General features: G+C 38.4%; 2 protein-coding genes across 2 annotated transcripts; one reads left to right on the forward strand and one right to left on the reverse strand.

Annotated features, from left to right (window-relative positions):
• Nucleotides 1-334: 334 nt before the first annotated feature.
• On the reverse strand, nt 335-3,425 carry LOC134802245 (zinc finger protein 585B-like). Its single transcript, XM_063774832.1, has one exon. The coding sequence runs from the start codon at nt 3,343-3,345 to the stop codon at nt 511-513; it is 2,835 nt and encodes a 944-aa protein (XP_063630902.1). The 5' UTR covers nt 3,346-3,425; the 3' UTR covers nt 335-510.
• A 5,372-nt stretch (nt 3,426-8,797) lies between these two features.
• On the forward strand, nt 8,798-19,339 carry LOC134802290 (uncharacterized). Its single transcript, XM_063774866.1, has 3 exons — nt 8,798-8,937; nt 15,434-17,965; nt 19,224-19,339. Exon 2 carries the CDS (start codon nt 15,656-15,658, stop codon nt 17,960-17,962), a length of 2,307 nt encoding a protein of 768 aa, XP_063630936.1. The 5' UTR covers nt 8,798-8,937; nt 15,434-15,655; the 3' UTR covers nt 17,963-17,965; nt 19,224-19,339.
• The last annotated feature ends 609 nt before the right edge of the window (nt 19,340-19,948 follow it).

The following is a 19,948-nucleotide window of genomic DNA, read 5'->3' on the forward strand; positions in this document are numbered from 1 at the left end:
CGATACGATTAATTTCGAGTTGATTGACATGCTACTTCTACATAGACAAGTGGGCCTAGGCCTAGACCAGATGACAATCGTTGATTCAAAACGCCAATCGAAACATATGTAAAGTATGAAAATAGTCACGTGAATTTTCGTAGCATATCATCCCGATACAGATGTAGTGCATAATTGTTTTCCATTCTATTTTCCCAGAAACGTTCGTATTTGTCATGCTACTTCAGTCAACCTCAGTACTTTTTGTACCGAGACTTACTGAAACAGCAAGACACGTTCGTACGTTTCCCTGAAAATACGACATCTGTACATTTTTTCTTTTCGTTTGGCGTTTATCGGTGTACGATTGTAATCTTGTATAGACCCCCTTAGGTATATTAGCGTACCATATAGCGTATAATCCTACCATTATAATTATTTTCTCAAATAATTCCATTCCAATCCATATCCAATTAATATATTGGACAGATGGAATACCACCCTTAAGTAGTGATCACTTTAATTTTTTATTTATTTTTCTGTATTCAAAGTTTGATGATCAACATTTCCTTCTGTAACATTAGGATCAACATTGATCGTTTGATCAACTTTGTCCAGATCTGGAGGAGCATTATCTGATACATCAACAGCAGTTTCACTCTCTTTCTCAGGCAGTTCTATTTTATTTTCTGTTTTTCCACCTTTCCGTTTCTGTTTTCTGGGTAGATTATCAAGTTTTTTCAAAGCATTTGCTAGTAGATCTTGGAAGTTTCTCGGGCCGGTCTTGTAATATTTGTTGGGTTTCACGATTTGCTCCACCGGTTTGTCTCCGAGAAGATGTGCGAGAGGATTGACATGTACTAACTTTGTCCCGTCCGGTAACCTGACTTCTGTGGGTGGAGCATTTGCTTTCCGATCGTCTTTTTTAACGGGTTCTTGTTGATGTTGTTGCTTCATTATATCATCCATTTTGACTATTTTATAATAAGGAGCTTCCGGTAAAAGATGTGCAATCCTTATAGACTTTAATTCTTTAGGCAGTTTTGGTATAACTATTTTATGTGTTGCCGGATTTCTCTTAGGCACCTCTGCTGTTTCTTCTAGAGTTACTTCTTGTTCTGCTTCTGGTATAATATTATCTTTAATATCTTCTTCATAATTGTCATTGTTGTAATCATTGTCATCTTGAAATTGGTTGCCATCATCATAAGTGAAGTTAATCTTTGTTTGGAATGGCATAGCTTTTACTTTTTTAACGGTGACACTGTGTCTTTCATTACACTTTTTAAATTTGACAGGCATCGCTAGCTCGATGAGTGATTCCTCAATTTCTTGTGCTGGTTTGAATTTGTTTAGCTTTATAACAGGCTCCTTTGGGACTGGGTTAGTAACTTTGATAATGCTAACACTATTTGTTATTGCAACATTTTTAACCTCCCCACCTTCAGGTGTAAAACTTTCTATGAACTTTTGTACTGACAATTCTTTACTAATAGGTTTTATAGTAGCAATTATATTATCTTTTTCAATTTCGACTTTCTTTATGGTGTTGAGGAATTTCTTTGTGGCTGAGATCTCCTGTGTCTGTTCCCCTTTCTTTCTTCTTTCTATAATATTCTTCAGTGTTTCTGTCAATCGTGAGCTAGAATGTTGATCCCTCATGTGCCGTTCCAGATCAGCTTTAGTCTTAAACGAAAGCGAACATTTTATACACCTTTTAGACTCATCTTTGAAATGCATACTTAGATGATTTTGATAGTTCTGAAACGTGTAACAATACTTTTTGCATATGTCACATGTAAATTGGCTTTTTGAGGGTTTTTTTAGATTTTTCTTCTTCCATTGTAGTGGTCTTTTTCTTAACTGCGATTTTAGCTTAGCTTTCTTCTTTGTGACTACAAGGGGTTCATCGTCACTGTCATAATCAGATAATTCCAAGACTACAGCAGGTTTCTTACGCTTACGGACAAGCCGGCTTGACTTTTCTTTTGTTTCGTTTGCATCCGTTTGGTTTCCTTCTGTCTCAGTAAAGTTTACATCTGATTCCATGTTTGCCATCTGCAAGTCTTGATTTTTATCGTTTTGTTTTTTGCTTCTATCAGTTTCAGGGGGTTTTCGGCCATACTTAGAGACAGGTTGAAAAGGTTTATCAGATTTTTTATCAGTGAAAAAGACATGGAGTCTTTCATCAAATTCAACGAAGCCCTCACTTTTATGTTTAAGTTTTATATGCAAAGTGAAAGACTTGCGTATTCTAAACTTTGTGTCGCATATTTTGCAAAGATATGGCTCAATGTCTTTATGTTTCATAAAATAATGTGCGAATAGTCGCTGTGGGTGCTTGAACGTTGTATCACAATACGAACATGTATATTTATAAAGATGTAACTCATGGCTATGGGATCTTTGGACATGTTTTTCTAACATAACCGTTCCCACACACTCTTTCCGGCAAAATTTGCACATGGTCAGCTCTACCGCTAATGGGTGCGCCTTAGACTGATGCTCGGACAATTCGTACATAGTTGTAAACACAGTCTCGCAGTGGGAACATTTCAAGCTCTGAATACAAATGTGACCTTTCATACTCTTACTATCAAAATATTTCTGACATTTCACACACTTCTTAGGTTTAATTTTAATCGGCTTGCATAATTCTTCTATAACAGAACTACAGTCCGTCCGTTTGGTTACATGAAGGGCAAGTCCAGCCTTTTTCTTAAAAACAGAGCAACACTTTTCACAAGTAAGTGACCTACATTTAGTCTTTCTTAAATGCATTACGTATGCTTCCAAATCAGTGTCACGGTTCTTACAAAATGTGCAGACGTAAGTAAACTGCTTCCCAGTGAACTCAACTTCATTTTCAATCGATTTTATAAATGTATTAGCTTTAATGTTGATTACGGATGACAGTAAGGCAAAGTATTTGTCAAGAAACACTCCATCGCCTGAATTAAAATGGGAAACAAACTCATGTTGGCGTAATTCTGATTTGGTAAGGAAGAATTGGCCGCAATGTGAGCAGGGGAAAGGTCCTTCACGCATGGACGGTGGGTGCTTCACTTCATGCTTCCTCAACTGTGTATTATCAGCAAAAATTCTGTAGCAAATCAAACAGCTCTTGAAGTCCAGTAAATGGGCATCTCTTATGTGTAAAACGTAAGCCTCCGCATCTGATACAATTTTATCGCAAAACTGACATTCTACTAGCTTCCCAGATGGATGTACTTGCTGTATGTGGAGCGCCAAATCGTCAGGATCGAGGAATTCGGCGAAGCAAACTAAACAGGTCGTTTCGTCCGGTTCGCATAGCACAACCTCGCTGGACGTGTCTGCGTTAGCAGAACGCTCAGATTTCTTCATTTTGTAACGGTTACTTTAACTACATTTGTATAAATCGGCAAAAATCCTTGTTATAATTTTATTATAATAGAACTGAATCTTCTTTATGGAGGCGTTTTATCTGTCACTGTCAATCCTACGCATAGTGTCAAATTCTTTTTTTTTTTTGGAATGCTATGGCCTGGCTGCAAGGTCTTTAAGCCAAATCTTAATAAAGACAGGAAGTTTATATAATAATAATACTCTCTATATAGGTCCGTGAATAAAGACAAATATAGACGGTCAAGCAAATCATGTCAGTAGAAAAAGGCGCGAAATTCAAATTTTCTATGAGACGAGATCCCTTCGCGCCTACTTTTTCAAATTTGCCGCCTTTTTCTACTGACAAGATCTGCTTGACCAAGTTATAAAACCTATGCTGGTGCCATCTATACAAACCTTTGACAGTTTGCCTTTGCCAATCCCATTAGATATTAGATTAGGTATATAACATAACACAACATAACATATCTGAAATCCTTACCATTTGATATTCTTATTTTTTATACCTAAATTGAATATATAGCATTGTTTACACACCTGTTTCGATATGACACACTTGGTATTTGAAATATTGAATGTATTATTTTGGTCGTATAAATATGGTGAATTTGTAATACCCTCGTAATATCAAGTAATAAATTCTATAAACATAGTTTGTCAAAGGACTGTCTCAGTTCAATCATAGACAGAGAGAATCATACTTTCTTTGTCTTACACTAGTACTAGCACCTAAAAAAAAAGGATGAGTATAGATTTCCTGGTTCTTACTGACTGACAAATTGGTTTGACTAACTTAAAGGAAAAATAAGGACCCGAATTGCGCAATAAGAAAGCCGATGTGTGAGCAATGCAACGTGTTTCATATGACGTTTTTCAACACACTTGCGAGGAAAAAAAGAACTTTCATATTAATCAAATTTTAATTGTTAAAACAGTAAAAGTCTGAAATCTAAAGCGGTATCCAGACGGGATGATCAAATCGACCGATCGAGACCCGTGCCTTACCACAGGCACAGAATAGCCGATGGCATTCCAGATCTAGAGCAGAGTCCGACTGGGGAACTACTTCCCACACAACACAACACACAACACTAGACCCTACGGTCAAGTGTTGTGTGTTGTGTTCTAGCCGGTGATTAAGTTTGCCAAAGCTTAATGAGGGTGCGGAGTATAAGGCCCCGTTCGCACGGCAGCTTTTTCAACGCGCGTTAAAAAAGCGTTTGAATGACACAAATGGATAACCATGTATGTATTCACACGATAGCGGTGGCGCTTTTTATCAAGCGTTGTTGGATTTTCGACTTTAAGCCTTGGTCATTAAGTCGAATTTAGAGCTTGGACAGATTCAAGCGCTTTTTTAACGCGCGTTGAAAAAGCTGTCGTGCGAATGGGGGCTTAGGGTCGGCAACGCACATCACATGTAACACTTCTGGAGTTGCAGGCGTCCATAGGTTACGGAGAATGCTTATGCTACTGCTTATTATGGCATTGCGAGTACAACCCTAATATATGGATCTAAATTATCAACGGATTACAATAGTACATTATTGTCGAGGCTCGGAAGTAGCTACTTGCAGGCTGAGGATTCGTTTTAAACGGACGACCTTGGGAGTCCGTTTAATTGAATCCGAAGCCAGCAAGTAGCCTTCCAGCCGAGTCATATATAGTGCTTTTCTCAAAAATGGTGCAACAAATATAAATATCATAGAAATATTTTACAAAAGCAACTTTCTTACGTATATATTTTCACAGAAAAAAGTAGAAACAATTGAAAAAATTAGCTTTGCCGCCTTTTTATTTTTTTAATAAAAAAATAGAAGTGTATTTTTCTGCCGAAAATACGCCAACCTATTTGAGACAGCTAAATAGTCGCGGTACTAATCATCTGTTTGGCTGTTTAATGGGCCTGTGCCTTCATTTGATATGGCCATTTCAACTTTTAAAAAGTTTGGAACTCGACAAATAATGGAATTTGTATGCAACATTGCAGTTCCAAAATCGAGACTGCAATGTTTTTAACTTTTTAATTTTTGACTGACCATAAACTACGCGCTTCGCAACCTATTTTTTAAACGGCAAAGTCGACTTTGCCGTCCATTTTTGAGAAAAAGAATTTAGTAAACTGATGCATGACGAGAAACGAGAATTTGTTTGGAGATGGCTATCCCGTTTTTTAACTTGTCTTTGACTCGAGCGCAATGGTGTAAAGGGGCCCACTGATTAACAGTCCGCCGGACGGTATCGGCCTGTCAGTTAGAACAAAATTTTGACAGTTCCGAACAACTGACAGGCCGATACCCTCCGGCGAACTGTTAATCAGTGGGCCCCTTTAATATGCTCTTAGCCCCCATTCGCACGGGAGCTTTTACAACGCGCGTTAAAAAAGCGTTTGAATGACACAAATGGATAACCATGTATGTATACACACGACAGAGGTGACGCTTTTTATCAAGCGATGTTGGATTTTCGACTTTAGGCCTTGGTCGTTAAATCGAATTTAGAGTGTGGACAGATTCAATCGCTTTTTTAACGCGCGTTGAAAAAGCTGTCGTGCGAATGGGGGCTTACGATCGGCCGCCGACATATGCAAACCGTCTGCGGATAAGTACCTACCTTACCTATGGAAAAGTGTAGTCGGGTGAAAATATATGTATCGATTAAGTAAACAGTCATTTAAATTCATGGTCGCATATCTACTTATTTATTCATTAAATAATACAACTGTGTCCCATACATTTTACATTTTCTATCTATCACTGACTCATATCGATGAGGAGTTTAATATGAAGGTGAATGTCAAATGAATGTCGCTTTCATTTATAGACAGTATCTTTTATTTAATATGTTAAAATTTACATTAAAATTACTTCGTATCATATTTTCATTTTCAACAATATTAAACGAAGGCGGAAAATTTATGTTAAACTGATCGCAGTTTTTATAATGTTGCTGCAGTTTAAAATCTGTTTTCCCTATTTCAATCAAAAAATAAATAAACGAGAGTTTTGATCCATTAATAATTTCCAAATGTTATTAAGTACTAAAAGGAATGTATCATCATCAGTGGTTAGCGCCCATTTGTTTTATTTTTGGTTTGTATTGTAGACAGAAAGCGACGGATAGTGTATTGACCATGTGACCGTTGAAAGATGGTGAAAAACTGAAAATGTATTCCTACAAAAGGTTGCATTTATAAATACTTTTACACTTACATTTTTCAAAGGACCCTTACCTTAAGTTAGGGCAATGTAATAAGACTTTGGTAGTGACGGTGCCCTGATAAGTCTAAGCCCAAGTGAACGCGTAGTGTAATGCACTGTTATTGCTTTGCCCAACTTGTCTGTAAGGATGGTATTCCATCTATCCAATATCTTGCTCCAATGTGTGTTTGCGTCTCGTCTTTTGCTTAATGACAGAGTGAGACGCAAAGCACATAACATAAAGAAATTGGACAGGAGGAATTTTTAGGGTTCCGTACCCAAAGGGTAAAACGGGACCCTATTACTAAGACTTCGCTGTCCGTCCGTCCGTCCGTCCGTCCGTCCGTCCGTCCGTCTGTCACCAGGCTGTATCTCACGAACCGTGATAGCTAGACAGTTGAAATTTTCACAGATGATGTATTTCTGTTGCCGCTATAACAACAAATACTAAAAACAGAATAAAATAAAGATTTAAATGGGGCTCCCATACAACAAACGTGATTTTTGACCAAAGTTAAGCAACGTCGGGAGTGGTCAGTATTTGTATGGGTGACCGTTTTTTTTTGCTTTTTTTACCCTTCGTGCGCGAGTCCGACTCGCACTTGCCCGGTTTTTACCTCATTCTGAGTTCACTTCGTTGTTACGGCTGAATTTTTAGGGCAAATTACAGGTAAACACGTTTTCATTTCTCATGCTCCGAAAGAGGGTCATTGTTGTTCTAAAAGGTGTGCAGAAAATGATACGTTTCTGCACTAGAGCATTTTAGGTTCCAAGTACGATTAAATTTTATTTTATACGATAATCAATTGAAATTTTGGTATAAATGGATTTATTTATTTATTTATTAAACTTTACACATAAATTAACAGTATGACACCAAAGCACTTATGTGGTATATTACATAATAATATTAAAATTCAAAAAAATATTTATACAACAACAAATAAACTTATAACAATGAGATCCGGGACGCATTTTTACATTATAATATTTTCTATGCACCTTATCAGTTTCCTGTCAAATACACCAGCACTATCAGCAAATATATCTACATCATCTGACTCCAGTATGATGCGGTTAAGAGCAGTTCGGGCCCGAGCGGTGGGAGCGTGGGCGCCTCGCTGCGTGCGCGCGCCGTTGCCCGCGAACAGGCGCCGCCGCCGCCGCGCCGGCACCGCGCCGCCCGCGCCGCCACACCCGCCCGGCACGCCTGTTGCGACGTTCGCCCGCGGCACTTGCAGTCCCATTCTCTCAAGCACGGATGCGCCATCTACTTTATTGTGAAGTAGTTGTCGATAGTGCATTTGATATACAATTTCCATTCTGATATTTGACTCCCTATTCCATAAATAACGATACTTGTGCCTAAATTGTTAATTGAAAGTACCCTCAAAAAATACTATAAAAATTTACACTTATTCATGTTTAAAAAAAAACACATGTATTTTACTTAACTAGTATTCGAAATGAAAAGTAGAGTGTTTAACTCGGGTGAAAGGCATCATTTCAGCCTCGGGCTATTGACTACTTCGGCAGAAATGAGTGCCTTTCATCCCTTGGTTAACAATCTACTATTGTTTCTCACAGTTGGCTTAGGAATTATTAAAACAATATATGTCAAAACTTCAAATATGCTTACTTGTAAGAGACGATGGTAAGAGACCAGACGGAATGTCACTAATTCCGTGGAAGATGGGTCGGGTGCTGGTGTGGGACGCCACCTGTGTGGACACCCTAGCCCCGTCTCATCTCCATGGCACTACTTCAAAAGCCGGCGCGGCAGCAGAGGCGGCCGAAAAATTGAAAAAGACCAAATATAGGGGTCTCGGCCCCGAATACGATTTCGTACCTTTTGGTGTCGAGACCCTTGGCCCGTGGGGTCCGAACGCGTCTACCCTTTTTAAGGAACTATCAAAAAGGATAGCTGACGCCACTGGTGACCGTAGATCTGGCAGCTTCCTCGCACAAAGAATAAGTATTGCGATACAGCGAGGAAATGCTGCCAGCATCTACGGCACCATTCCGCAGGGGGATATTTTGTAATTTTTTTTTATTTTTTTTATTTTAAGTTTAGTTTTATTTATTTTTAGATTTAGTTTTTAAATTTTGTAGGTTAGTTATTTAATTATGTTTTTTTTTTCTAGTTATGTATATTAAGTTTGTATGCACTAGTAACTACTTACATAAAATACATTAAAAAGTGTTTACCCCACTTTCGGGGTAAACATAATTACCCCGCCACCCGCCGCAATGCGGTTCAATCACGTTGCCCGTTGTCACTGTACTGTCATGTCACCCTCCGACTGTCACCGAGTGCCCGTACAAAAGTAAAGGCGGTACCTGCTGCCATGCACAAAATCAAGATCTAAAGGTAAATACAGTGCCCGTTCAATATTCCCCGTCATTCTAAATATATGAACATGTAAATTTCTACCAAAGTTGCACAGTGCTAAGTCATTCTAACCTAACTTTTGGAATGTATTTATTTTATGAATTATCGTTGTTTACCAGTTTCGGTGCTAAATGTAACAATGTCTGTTATGCGTTTATATTATAAATGGTGGAAACGTGGTCTTACAATCAGTGTTTGCTCCTTAAAACATTGTTTTCGTGTAATCTCTTTCCCATATCTAGATTAAGAAAACACGATAGTAAGAGTGTATATTCCATTTTTTTTTCATGTAAATACATTCTTGTCGCATACATTACCAACGTGCATGTGGCTTAGCCCGTGTTTTTTGTATAATTTACCGTTTTTAATCCATAAAATATTGATTTGAAAACACACTTGTGTATGTTCTGTACCAACTTAGAGGAAAATTAAGTAAGTAGGTTGAATAACCTCTTTTGTTATGCTAATTTTTTTAAATTTACTATGCCTTGTTTAGAGCAAGTTCTGAGTAGAGTGAATTTAATTTGACTTGGATTTATTTCATTATATTATAGAATTTATTATATTACACAAATACAAATGTGCAATTAATTAGGAAAATATTTATCTTTACACTACGGAAAATGCCACGCGGAAACAATATTTAATTCACTTGACACATTTCCTTAATATTATAAGTGTGTTTATATTAAATACATATTTTTCAAAAACAAATTAGGCTTGTAATTAATTATTTTTGTTACAAATCAAAATCAAAATCAAAATACACTGAGTTTAGATATTGTTGCAAATGTCATCTTCACCAATGTGCTGCAATTTTTATTTGTGGGCAACACACAAACTCAACACAACCATATGAATGATAGCATCAGATATGGCTGCAAAAAAAAAACAAATTTATCCCATCTAGATGTTCTCCAAAACTCAACCGATTCTCATGAAATTTTGTAAGCAGGTTAAATGATTAAATATATTTTTTTTGTTAGCGTATTGGAGGAGGTAATTACCCGTCAGTTTATAGGACGTTCATAGGAGCATTGTAATATGTCTACTTGAAGAGCATTGTAATATGCCTACTTGAATAATAAACTATCATTATCGGTTTGGAACTAATGGGTTATATACAACCCACAACACATTTTACCATATAGTAATATAAGTAAAGAAAGAGTGGTAACTCCATACATCAGCTTTCTTACCAAAACGCGCGTTATTTCGTAGTGGATATCTAGTGTAAAGTGGCGGAATATATCAGTACTGCTAGCTAGTTATTACTCTATGATTTTACCTACCTTGAGCCAGTTTTATAGGCATTGGATTGTCTTACTTTTATATTGTTATTTTTTAATGTTTATGTTAATTTTAAATACTATGCAGTTGAACACTTTTAATAATTTAAACTTAGTATTGTTGTTTTTATACCCTTATGATAATATTTCTATTATTTATCCTTATTTATTTCCTGAATGGGTTAGTTCAGTACTGCGGGTCTAGCCAAGATGCCAATGACGACAACAAAACGCTTTGTCTCTCTATCACTATTAGTTATTAGTGTGCTAGAGAGACAGATAGTTTCGCTGTCATAGCATAAACTATTAGCATCTTGGCTAGGTACCCTAAAATATCGTTTTTATCAGTCATAAACTTTTTTTTTTACCGGTTTTGTCACGCAGTCATAAACTAACAGGGCAGTTTGATTGTTCCTATTGGTCTGACTGGTAAAGTTTAGTATAACAACCTCCTAGCCTAGCTGGCAGTGACCCTGCCTGCAAAGCAGGAGGTCCCAAGTTCAAATCCCGGTAAGAGCATTTATTTGGATGTTTATCACGAATATTTTTCATGAGTTATGGATGTTATCCATGTATATTGTATTTAAAATTATTAAAAATGTTAGAATTAGATTGATCTAAATTCTAATGTTATGGTTTTCCCTTAATGAATTTTCTTATTGACCGCTATTATATATTATGTATATTGCACACAGCTGTATAATCATATTTTTCATTGTTTGTGAGATGTTAGTTACATGGAAGGTATGGACTAGTTATTTTTCTATACATTGGTCTCACCAAAACTCCCTTTGCAGGTGTACAAACAAAGTATATTTACTGTATAGTCATTTTAGTAAAGCCCATACACTATAACTAATAATATATGGAAACCGAGCGCGATTTCGGGGTTGGTCCCATAGTAAAAGTTGCTCAGTATAATCCCAAAACCTCCCTGGCAACGGGAATGCAGTTATTTTTAGGTCACCATGTATATATTTTATATAAATAATAATAAAAATAAAATAAAATAAAAATCATTTATTTCAGGCCTTGGTCCTTATAACCAAAAAACTAACTAACTACAAACTAAATTTAACTTAAATACAAAGTTTTGTACGGAACACTAATAATATGAACTACTTATACTTAGTGTTTGACAGGAGCCAGGCACATACACCAGTAATAACTACATACACTCATGTGTATGTAGCCACCACTGAGTGTACCCTGGCCCAGTGCGCAAGAAGCTGAATACAGAAGCTATACAATGAATGCATGTAATAGGTAAAATGGTAAAAATAATAAGTCAATTATTTACTACTGAATTTTAATATTAGCAGTTCAAAACAGGAAAATGTCTAATGGTTGTGTTGTGTCATGTGGCTTCAATTTATTCATTTTTTTTCGTGTTACATCATTTATATAAGCTACTATAGTTCGTTTTCTTTAGCATGTCTTTTAATTGAAAAACGCTTTTTACAAAATCAATAACTATTACTTATGAAAGCAGAAGAACATAAATGGCCGTATTAGATTCATCATTGTTACATATTTGCCGTAACTTATTTTTAAAATGTGTTTTTTAATTAAAAGACACATCAAGATTGTTTACCTTATTTCTAATGCTAATCTACCGCTAATAATTAAAAAATCGAAAAAAATCTAACGTAGGGCGCTATAGCTGAGGCTGATAATGTTGATAAAATTCACTGCATCAAATTGTGTCAAAGTATTTTCAATAATGTCCAGAGAGGAAAATGGGGACTACGTTTGTATGGAAAGGCGATTTCGGAGCGGTCGTCCACTTTCGTCAAGTTTCGCCTTAAGGGGCTCCCCCACGCCATTCACCTTCGATCTGAACCCCTTAGTTTTCTAATGTTTTTTGTAGCTTATCAATATCATATCAACAGCAACGGGTTTAAGCAATATAGTATCCCATATGTACTTCCAAGTTCATTGTCTTCGAGATATTTTTGTCATCAAAGTTGAACAATTTTAGGCTAAAAAACTAGTTTTCTGGCCATAACTTGTGTTAATTAGTTTAAAATTAAAACCGAACCCAAATATGTAGATTTCGTATAAGTATGTAAGATCCTTCACAGCAATCTAGATACGAACAAAGTGCTTTTTAGACAATGTCACAGAATAAATAATAGTACTAGGTACAGAGAAGACTCACTCTCTAATAAAACGCGTCTGTTACGATCAGGACAGATATGGCCGCTAGGTGGCGACAGCGCCACGCACTGCTTATGGCTAGCCACCAAAATTGGTGTGGAACGGATGTACTTTTAGCTACCGGTACATAGCAAAGCGACGAAATCGCGGAGTGAGTCACGCCTGACAATGTTTAAAAAAAATCATAAATAATAAGTATTAATTTCTTTCAAAATCCGGTAGACAAGAATGAAGATAAAAGATTGAAGAACCGATAGCCGTTTGTCTTATAAATCTATCTGTAGCCAGGCGTGGCTCACTACGCGATTTCGTCGCTTTGCTACAGGTAGCTAAGACTACATCCGTTCCACACCAATTTTGGTGGCTAGCTAGCGGCCATACCTGTCTGTCCTGATCGTAACAGACGCGTTTTGTTAGAAAGTGAGTCTTCTGTATAGTACTATTATTTATTCTGTGCTGTAGCGCAAAAGTGGGAGATACGATTCAAAACTTGTCAGAAATCGATGTAAACCTCGGCTAGCCCCTTAAGTTGCTCCGACTATATTACAAGTGTACTGTTGTTTACTTGAGCGCCCTTGGCACATTACGTCAAAACGTCTGCCACGCTTGCCACGCGGTGCGACGTGGTACACAAATAACAGTCGTCACCTGTTGGGGCCTAGATAACTTGATATCTAATCTAGATTACCTTTTTGTGGTGATTATATAATTCAAACTGATATCCAGAATTAGGAAGAAGGTGACGGTAAATTTAAAATTATATTCCGACTAGTTTTTGCCCAGGAATTTGTCTGCGTAGAATTAGTACTTCATAACTGCCAATTCATAATTGTCAAAAATTAATTCTAACGTTACTAGATACTAGGTACTATATCAAGTAGTGAAGTTATAGCTAGAGTCAGACCAAGTCAAGTCTGCAACGATTTTGATATCACACGCAGTGCAAGTGTTATTTTGAACGTCAAACTTCAATGAAAATATGACGTATAAATAACACTTGCACTGCGTGTACCTACTATCAAAATCGTTGCAGGCTTATCTTGGTCTAACTCTAGAAATTTTCGGAATCGCCCTTGAAACTATATATATTCTATTGTTAGATAAACGAATAATAATTAGTTGCCGTAAACATGCGTAAACGTAAAATCAGTGATTATATGTACTCGTTATGTGCATTAAATTAAATATATTATCTCTCAGATAGCACTACGATTTACTTATCAGTCTAGTAATCTGGTTTATCTTTATTTTTAAACACAATAAAATATGAGAGGGCATTTTTTAGATAAAAAAGCATTTAAACATTCAGTAATCTAGTGAAGTTAAAATAACACATGGATCATAATGGTTCTAATTGTCATTTGTTGTGGAACCCTAGAAATAAGAGTTTTCTGTATTTAATGACATGAACGGGTCTACCGCGATATGAATTCATTATTTTTACCTTAAATCCGACGTTTCTGCTGGGTTCACCAGCTGTGGTCACGGTTAAACACCAGTGTGGTTAACGTAAAAAAAAAATGAATTTATATCACGGTAGACCCGTTAATATGTAGCATTAAATATGTGTACAAAACGCGAGAGTTTAAAGTGTTAATTAAGAGTTTTCCATGCACCCGCCATCTTTTTAAGGTTCCGTACCTAAAGGGTAAAACCCTATTACTAAGACTGCGCTGTCCGTCCGTCTGTCTATCACCAGGCTGCAACTCATGAACCGTGATAGCTAGACAGTTGAAATTTTCACACATGATGTATTACTGCTGCCGCTATAACAACAAATACTAAAAACAAAATAAAATAAATATTTAAGCGGGGCTCCCATACAACAAACGTGATTTTTTTTGCCGTTTTTTCGTAATGGTACGGAACCCTTCGTGCGCGAGTCCGACTCGCACTTGGCCGGTTTTTACGACACGAACGCATTTTCTCGATCGTAACGTAGTCAAGGTATCAGAATATTATTCACCGTGTTTAGATTTAGCGCTTTGCTTTTCAAATTCGCATATTTAAATCACAATGTTGACATATTTAACCATACAAACATAAAGATAAGTACTATAATGCGATTTCAGACACAATATTTAAATCTTACATCGAAACCAGGGATTCATAACCTTTCAGTGCTCGTAAGACAAGTTTATGTTATGCCAAATTAATAGTACATTATTGTCGAGGCTCGGAAGTAGCTACTTGCAGGCTGAGGATTCGGTTTAAACGGACGACCTTGGGAGTCCGTTTAATTGAATCCGAAGCCAGCAAGTAGCCTTCCAGCCGAGTCATATATAGTGCTTTTCTCAAAAATGGTGCAAGAAATATAAATATCATAGAAACATTTTACAAAAGCAACGTTCTTACGTATATATTTTCACAGAAAAAAGTAGAAACAATTGAAAAAATTAGCTTTGCCGCCTTTTTATTTTTTTAATAAAAAAGTAGAAGTGTATTTTTCTGCCGAAAATACGCCAACCTATTTGAGACAGGTAAATAGTCGCGGTACTAATCATCTGTTTGGCTGTTTAATGGGCCTGTGCCTTCATTTGATATGGCCATTTCAACTTTTAAAAAGTTTGGAACTCGACAAATAATGGAATTTGTATGCAACATTGCAGTCCCAAAATCGAGACTGTAATGTTTTTAACTTTTTAATTTTTGACTGACCATAAACTACGCGCTTCGCGACTTATTTTTTAAACGGCAAAGTCGACTTTGCCGTCCATTTTTGAGAAAAGTATATTAGTTGTTAGGTTGTTCTATTTAACCGGTTAAGGGCCACTTGCACCATTCACTAACCCGGCGTTAACCGGTTAAACCTGGAGTTACCATGGCTACCAGTATGATTAGACACTGCTTTATCGGTTTAACCGGTTAACCCCGGGTTAGTGGGATGGTTCAAGTGGCGCTAAGCGGGTTAAGAGTCACTGATATAAGGATATGTGAAATCAAAGTGATATGTCATATGTGAAATCTTTTCAAAACGCAAAGGCGTGGAAGATATATTGCTAATGTTGCTTTTTCTCTCATTCCAGATCCTGAAATGCGGTGATAGTCCACAGAATCCAGCTTTTAAAAAAATCCAAATTAGACGAATCTCTTCCGACCTTAAATTCATCGCAACCTCGGCCACGTACGGGCAACAAGCTTCAAGCTCCGCATATTAGCTCTTTAGCTAAACGACTCATATCTTGGCAGAAAATTCCAAGAAGTCTATATCATTGTACAGTTTTTATTTTTTAATCTTTTAAGCCAATATGGCTACCGAGAGATCCATTGAGGATGTCACCAAAATGATGGAGGATATCAGCGTACTCTCCTTCCGGAAACTCACGGACGCGAAGCGTCTAGCGGTACATTTCCGGAATGTCATCTACCACCCGCTGACGCAGGAGAGTCCCGTCATTTTGAAATATCTGAACAACTTGAACGAGACCCATAGAAAGGTTTTCGTTCAAAAACGCGAAGGCGTTGAGGTGGAGTATATCTTTACGACTGAGAAGAAGAGTAGTCTGCAAAGACAACGCTTCAACAGTCTCCCAGTGAGCGAGGTGCCAGAGTTGCTGAAGGCGGAGCAGATTTTGTCTGACGAGAACGCTCAACAGGTACATATATGTACCGACTGTAACGTGGAGATAGAGCTGAACGACGAGGAGCCGCTGATGGAGTCCCTGCAGAAGCATTTCAACTTGGAGGTCCACATGCCGAAACCCAAGATCATGAAACGGGAGAGCATCGATGTCGCGGAGCCTATAATACTGCCGAATATGTCTCGGAGGCTCTCAGCCATGGAGTGCGGTGAGACACCGGCGCAGTCCCTCGACATCGCCGCGCATTTGATTCAGATCATGAACAACAAGCCTACTGAGAAATTAGATCGAATGTTCTCGAGCAAACTTGAGGCGTCTCTGATTAGACATTTGCCCGATAACTCGGAGGCTAGCATTGACGCCGCGATGAAATTCTACAGCGTGGCATTCGACAAACTTTGTCAGGACAAGGTGGACTTCTCAGCTCTCACGAGCTCTGTCGCACCGATCATTATGAGTATTAAAGACAATGTGAACCAACATTTCTCTGCTGACGCGAACAAAAATTTCGAGAATGAAGACAACGAGGCTCCTGAAAAACCAAACAAGAATCAAGTTAAGAAATACCGTTACTACGGACCCATTGAGAACTATATCGTTAAGTTACTCCTTAACCACAAGCTTTTATCTTTAGTTGATGACAGGACGGGAAAACGCGCGTTTTTCTGCATGGCCTGCGAGTATTACACTCTTAGATTCCGTTACGATTCCGTTTTGAATCATGTGTTCAGCGAAACGCACATCCACAACCTAGCTTCTATCCTCCAAGCTGACAAGCACATACCGTCTTCCATAGATAACAGAAACATAGAGGATATTAAAGAGATGAATCAGAAATTTTTATTCAGTCACAGCATTAGTGAGGACGCCAACGGACTGAACTGCGGGCTGTGCAAGACTTCTGTAGAATCCATCGAAGCTGCGGTGATCCATCTCCTAGAGGAGAACCATCTAGGAAAGCTTTCTGACAAGATATTCCGGAAAGTAAAGGCTAATAACCCAGATGGGGCTATTCCTGATGAATGGGGACCGAAGAGCTTGGACTGGGCTAAGTTCCTTGCCAGCATTGGGAAGCCTTTGAACAACAGAGACCATGTCGTTATTGAGAATTTTATCAAGCCTTCTGGAAAGATTGCTAACTACTGCTCCTGTTGCGACATGACTCTAAAAGGCCCCAGACAGGTGCTCTTCAACCATATCCGTCAGAAGAAGCATTTGCGCAACGCAGCGCCGCACAAACTCCAGCTGTTGTACAGGAACCAATGCAGACCTTCGGAGTATTATGCCAGTTTCGGCAACTATTACGTCTGCGCCGTCTGCCCCAAACTCATCGCATTGCCTTCCTTCGCCGCTATCGTCGAGCATTTCGAAAGCGATCTCCATATTGAGACTATCGCTAAGTTGATCCGTTCTGCGCTCTACGAGCAAAACGTCGACAAGGAACTCCTACATCACAATAAAGTTACCACCGCCGGGGAGATTAAGTGTGAATACTGCGACGCTACATTCCCCGATCTTTCCGAAGCCATAACCCATATTTTGTCAAGTGTCCAACATCAAAACGCTTTAGTCGAAGCTGTCACTAAAGCCAACAAAGGGGATATAATCAGCGTGTACATGAAAGGGAACTACATCCTTAACAGCGAAGGTGCTTCGTTCAACTGCGTCACATGCAAAGGGGTTTTCAATTCGATTCGCTCCCTGCTGATGCATTTGGTGTTCGCTGAGCATTTCCCCGATAAGCCCACTTCTGAAAACGTGTTCCGTTTCTACCTGGAGTTGAAGCATAATATAAACATGTTGGGGCGGAACAAGTATGTGTACTACGAGTTTGGGAAGCTGAAGTGTGGGGTGTGCGACGCGGACGTGGAGGAGACAGAGAACGCCAAGAGGCATGTGGTGTCGCCTCGCCACAGGGAGAATATGGGGGCCAGTTATGTTAATGTTAATTTAGATGTGTCCGCGAATGAGTGAGAGGTGAGTTGACAGCTGATATCTTATTGCCAGATGGCGTCACTAACGTTTCAGTTCCATTCATTTTGTTTAAATTATTCAAGATTCTAATGTAACAATTTGTTTTTCACCACACCAGCTCGGAAAGGCTTACTTTGCACTTCAAAGACTGATAGTAAAGTTGCATTTTATTCACATGTGAGGCAAAATAATTAAATGCAAATTTTGAGTTGTTTTCTTATGTTTGCTGGTAGAATTGACTTTTAAATGATGATTTCGGATGATAAATATTTAATATCATTCATTTGGATTTGATTTGGTTTGATTTTGTTTGATATTTTACATTTAATATTTACTTCAGGTTGGTGTGGTGAAAAATGTTGTGTTTCACTCGGGGGCAAATTTCGTTAAACCCTCATGCTTTGAAATCCTCGCAACGCTCAAGGTTCAATTTTGGAATCTTTCGCTTGCTCGGGTATCAATATTAGCACGAGCGGTTAAACAACTTTGCCCCCTTGTAAAACAAATAACTATTGTAACAATGCTAATGTAACAATGAACTGTCATAGGGCCGATCATTCGACGCGATTTCTAAGCGAAATTGTATAGAGTAAAAATTGAACAATCAATTTAGCTAGGACCCTAAGGCCTCATTGGCACGAGCGCTTTTTCAACGCGCGTTAAAAAAGCGTTTGAATGACACATGGTTATATGTGTACTTATTCACACGATGGCGGTGGCGGTTTTTATCAAGCGTTGTTGGATTTTCGACTTGATGCCTTGGTCGTTAAATCGAATTTAGTGTGCGGACAGATTCAAGCGCCTTTTTAACGCGCGTTGAAAAAGCGCTCGTTAGCATAGAATAAGTAATAGTACTACAGAAAGGACACTTCCTACAAACCCGAAGTTTGACAGCGATTCACGGTCGAATCATGATATCCCTTTCTAACTTATGGCACTATCCCTTTCGGCTATTTAGGGTTGACAAAATTCAAGTCATTATCGTATCTGTGGTCGTGCACGCAAAGGGACGTCAAGTTGTGTCAACCCTAATAATTGCTAGGAGCAATGCTGAGCCAAACGGTGCCGAGTTTGCCCGAAGTCAGGAGTGTCTCCCCACTGCCGTTAGTATGAAGCAGGCCTCAAATGGGTCTTAAATGACGCAACAATCGCGGAGCTTGCTTGGATTTATAGAAGTACATATGTTATACTTTGTGTTTGTCGAGGTGTATATTATTAACCGTATGGTATTGTATTAACCGGTATGTCTGTTTGTCCGCAGTTATGCCTGTGTGTCGCCGCCGCGGCCTGTTACAACACGAATATATGTATTAAGTGCTGAGGCAATCGTTTTACAATGAAATTTTAATAAATGAAATAAATAATTTTATAATTGAATCGCTTTTTTCATTAACCCTTTGATCTACGCCTATCGTCTGCGGCGCGTCATCGTGAACCTGGTCGCGTAGCCGACGTGCCAATCGCTAACGCTCCGTAGTGTATCGTAGTCATCTCTCTATCACTCTTCCATATCAGTGCGACAGTGACATTCGCTACGGAGCGTAAACGATTGCACGTTGGCTATGCACTTTGTCTTTCTTTACCGCCCAAGGCCGGGCCCTGTAGCCGCCCCTTTCTCAGCACTCATCATATTGACTACATTTCAGTGGCGGCGCGTCTAGATTGTTCGTAGGCAAGCCGTAGCTAAGTTGCCCTTCCTTTTCTTCATAAGCTTTAAGAAAATGGCCCAAGAGCCTGAAAATCAGACAAGCCGATGGGAATCGAGTTCTATGGACGCTCCGCCACTGCTACATTTTGAGTTATTTCTAGCGAATAGCGAATTTTTTGTCACAATTTGCCGCCCTAGGCCCGGGCCTACTTTTGGCCTTAGGGCAAATCCGCCACTGGGAAAATATATTAACAATTAACAACGCTTGTAGAGTCTATGCGGAAAGAGAAGAGTCGTAGAATGTAAGGGAGCTCATACATTTCTCGATTTCTCTTTCC

Source organism: Cydia splendana, chromosome 24 (genome assembly GCF_910591565.1).
Source record: "Cydia splendana chromosome 24, ilCydSple1.2, whole genome shotgun sequence".
In the NCBI taxonomy this organism is placed as follows: domain Eukaryota; kingdom Metazoa; phylum Arthropoda; class Insecta; order Lepidoptera; family Tortricidae; genus Cydia; species Cydia splendana.

What these genes read in the sequence shown, in the direction of transcription:
- LOC134802245 (XM_063774832.1), bottom strand. Translation starts at nt 3,345, where the DNA reads ATGAAGAAATCTGAGCGTTCTGCTAACGCAGACACGTCCAGCGAGGTT.
- LOC134802290 (XM_063774866.1), top strand. Translation starts at nt 15,656, where the DNA reads ATGGCTACCGAGAGATCCATTGAGGATGTCACCAAAATGATGGAGGAT.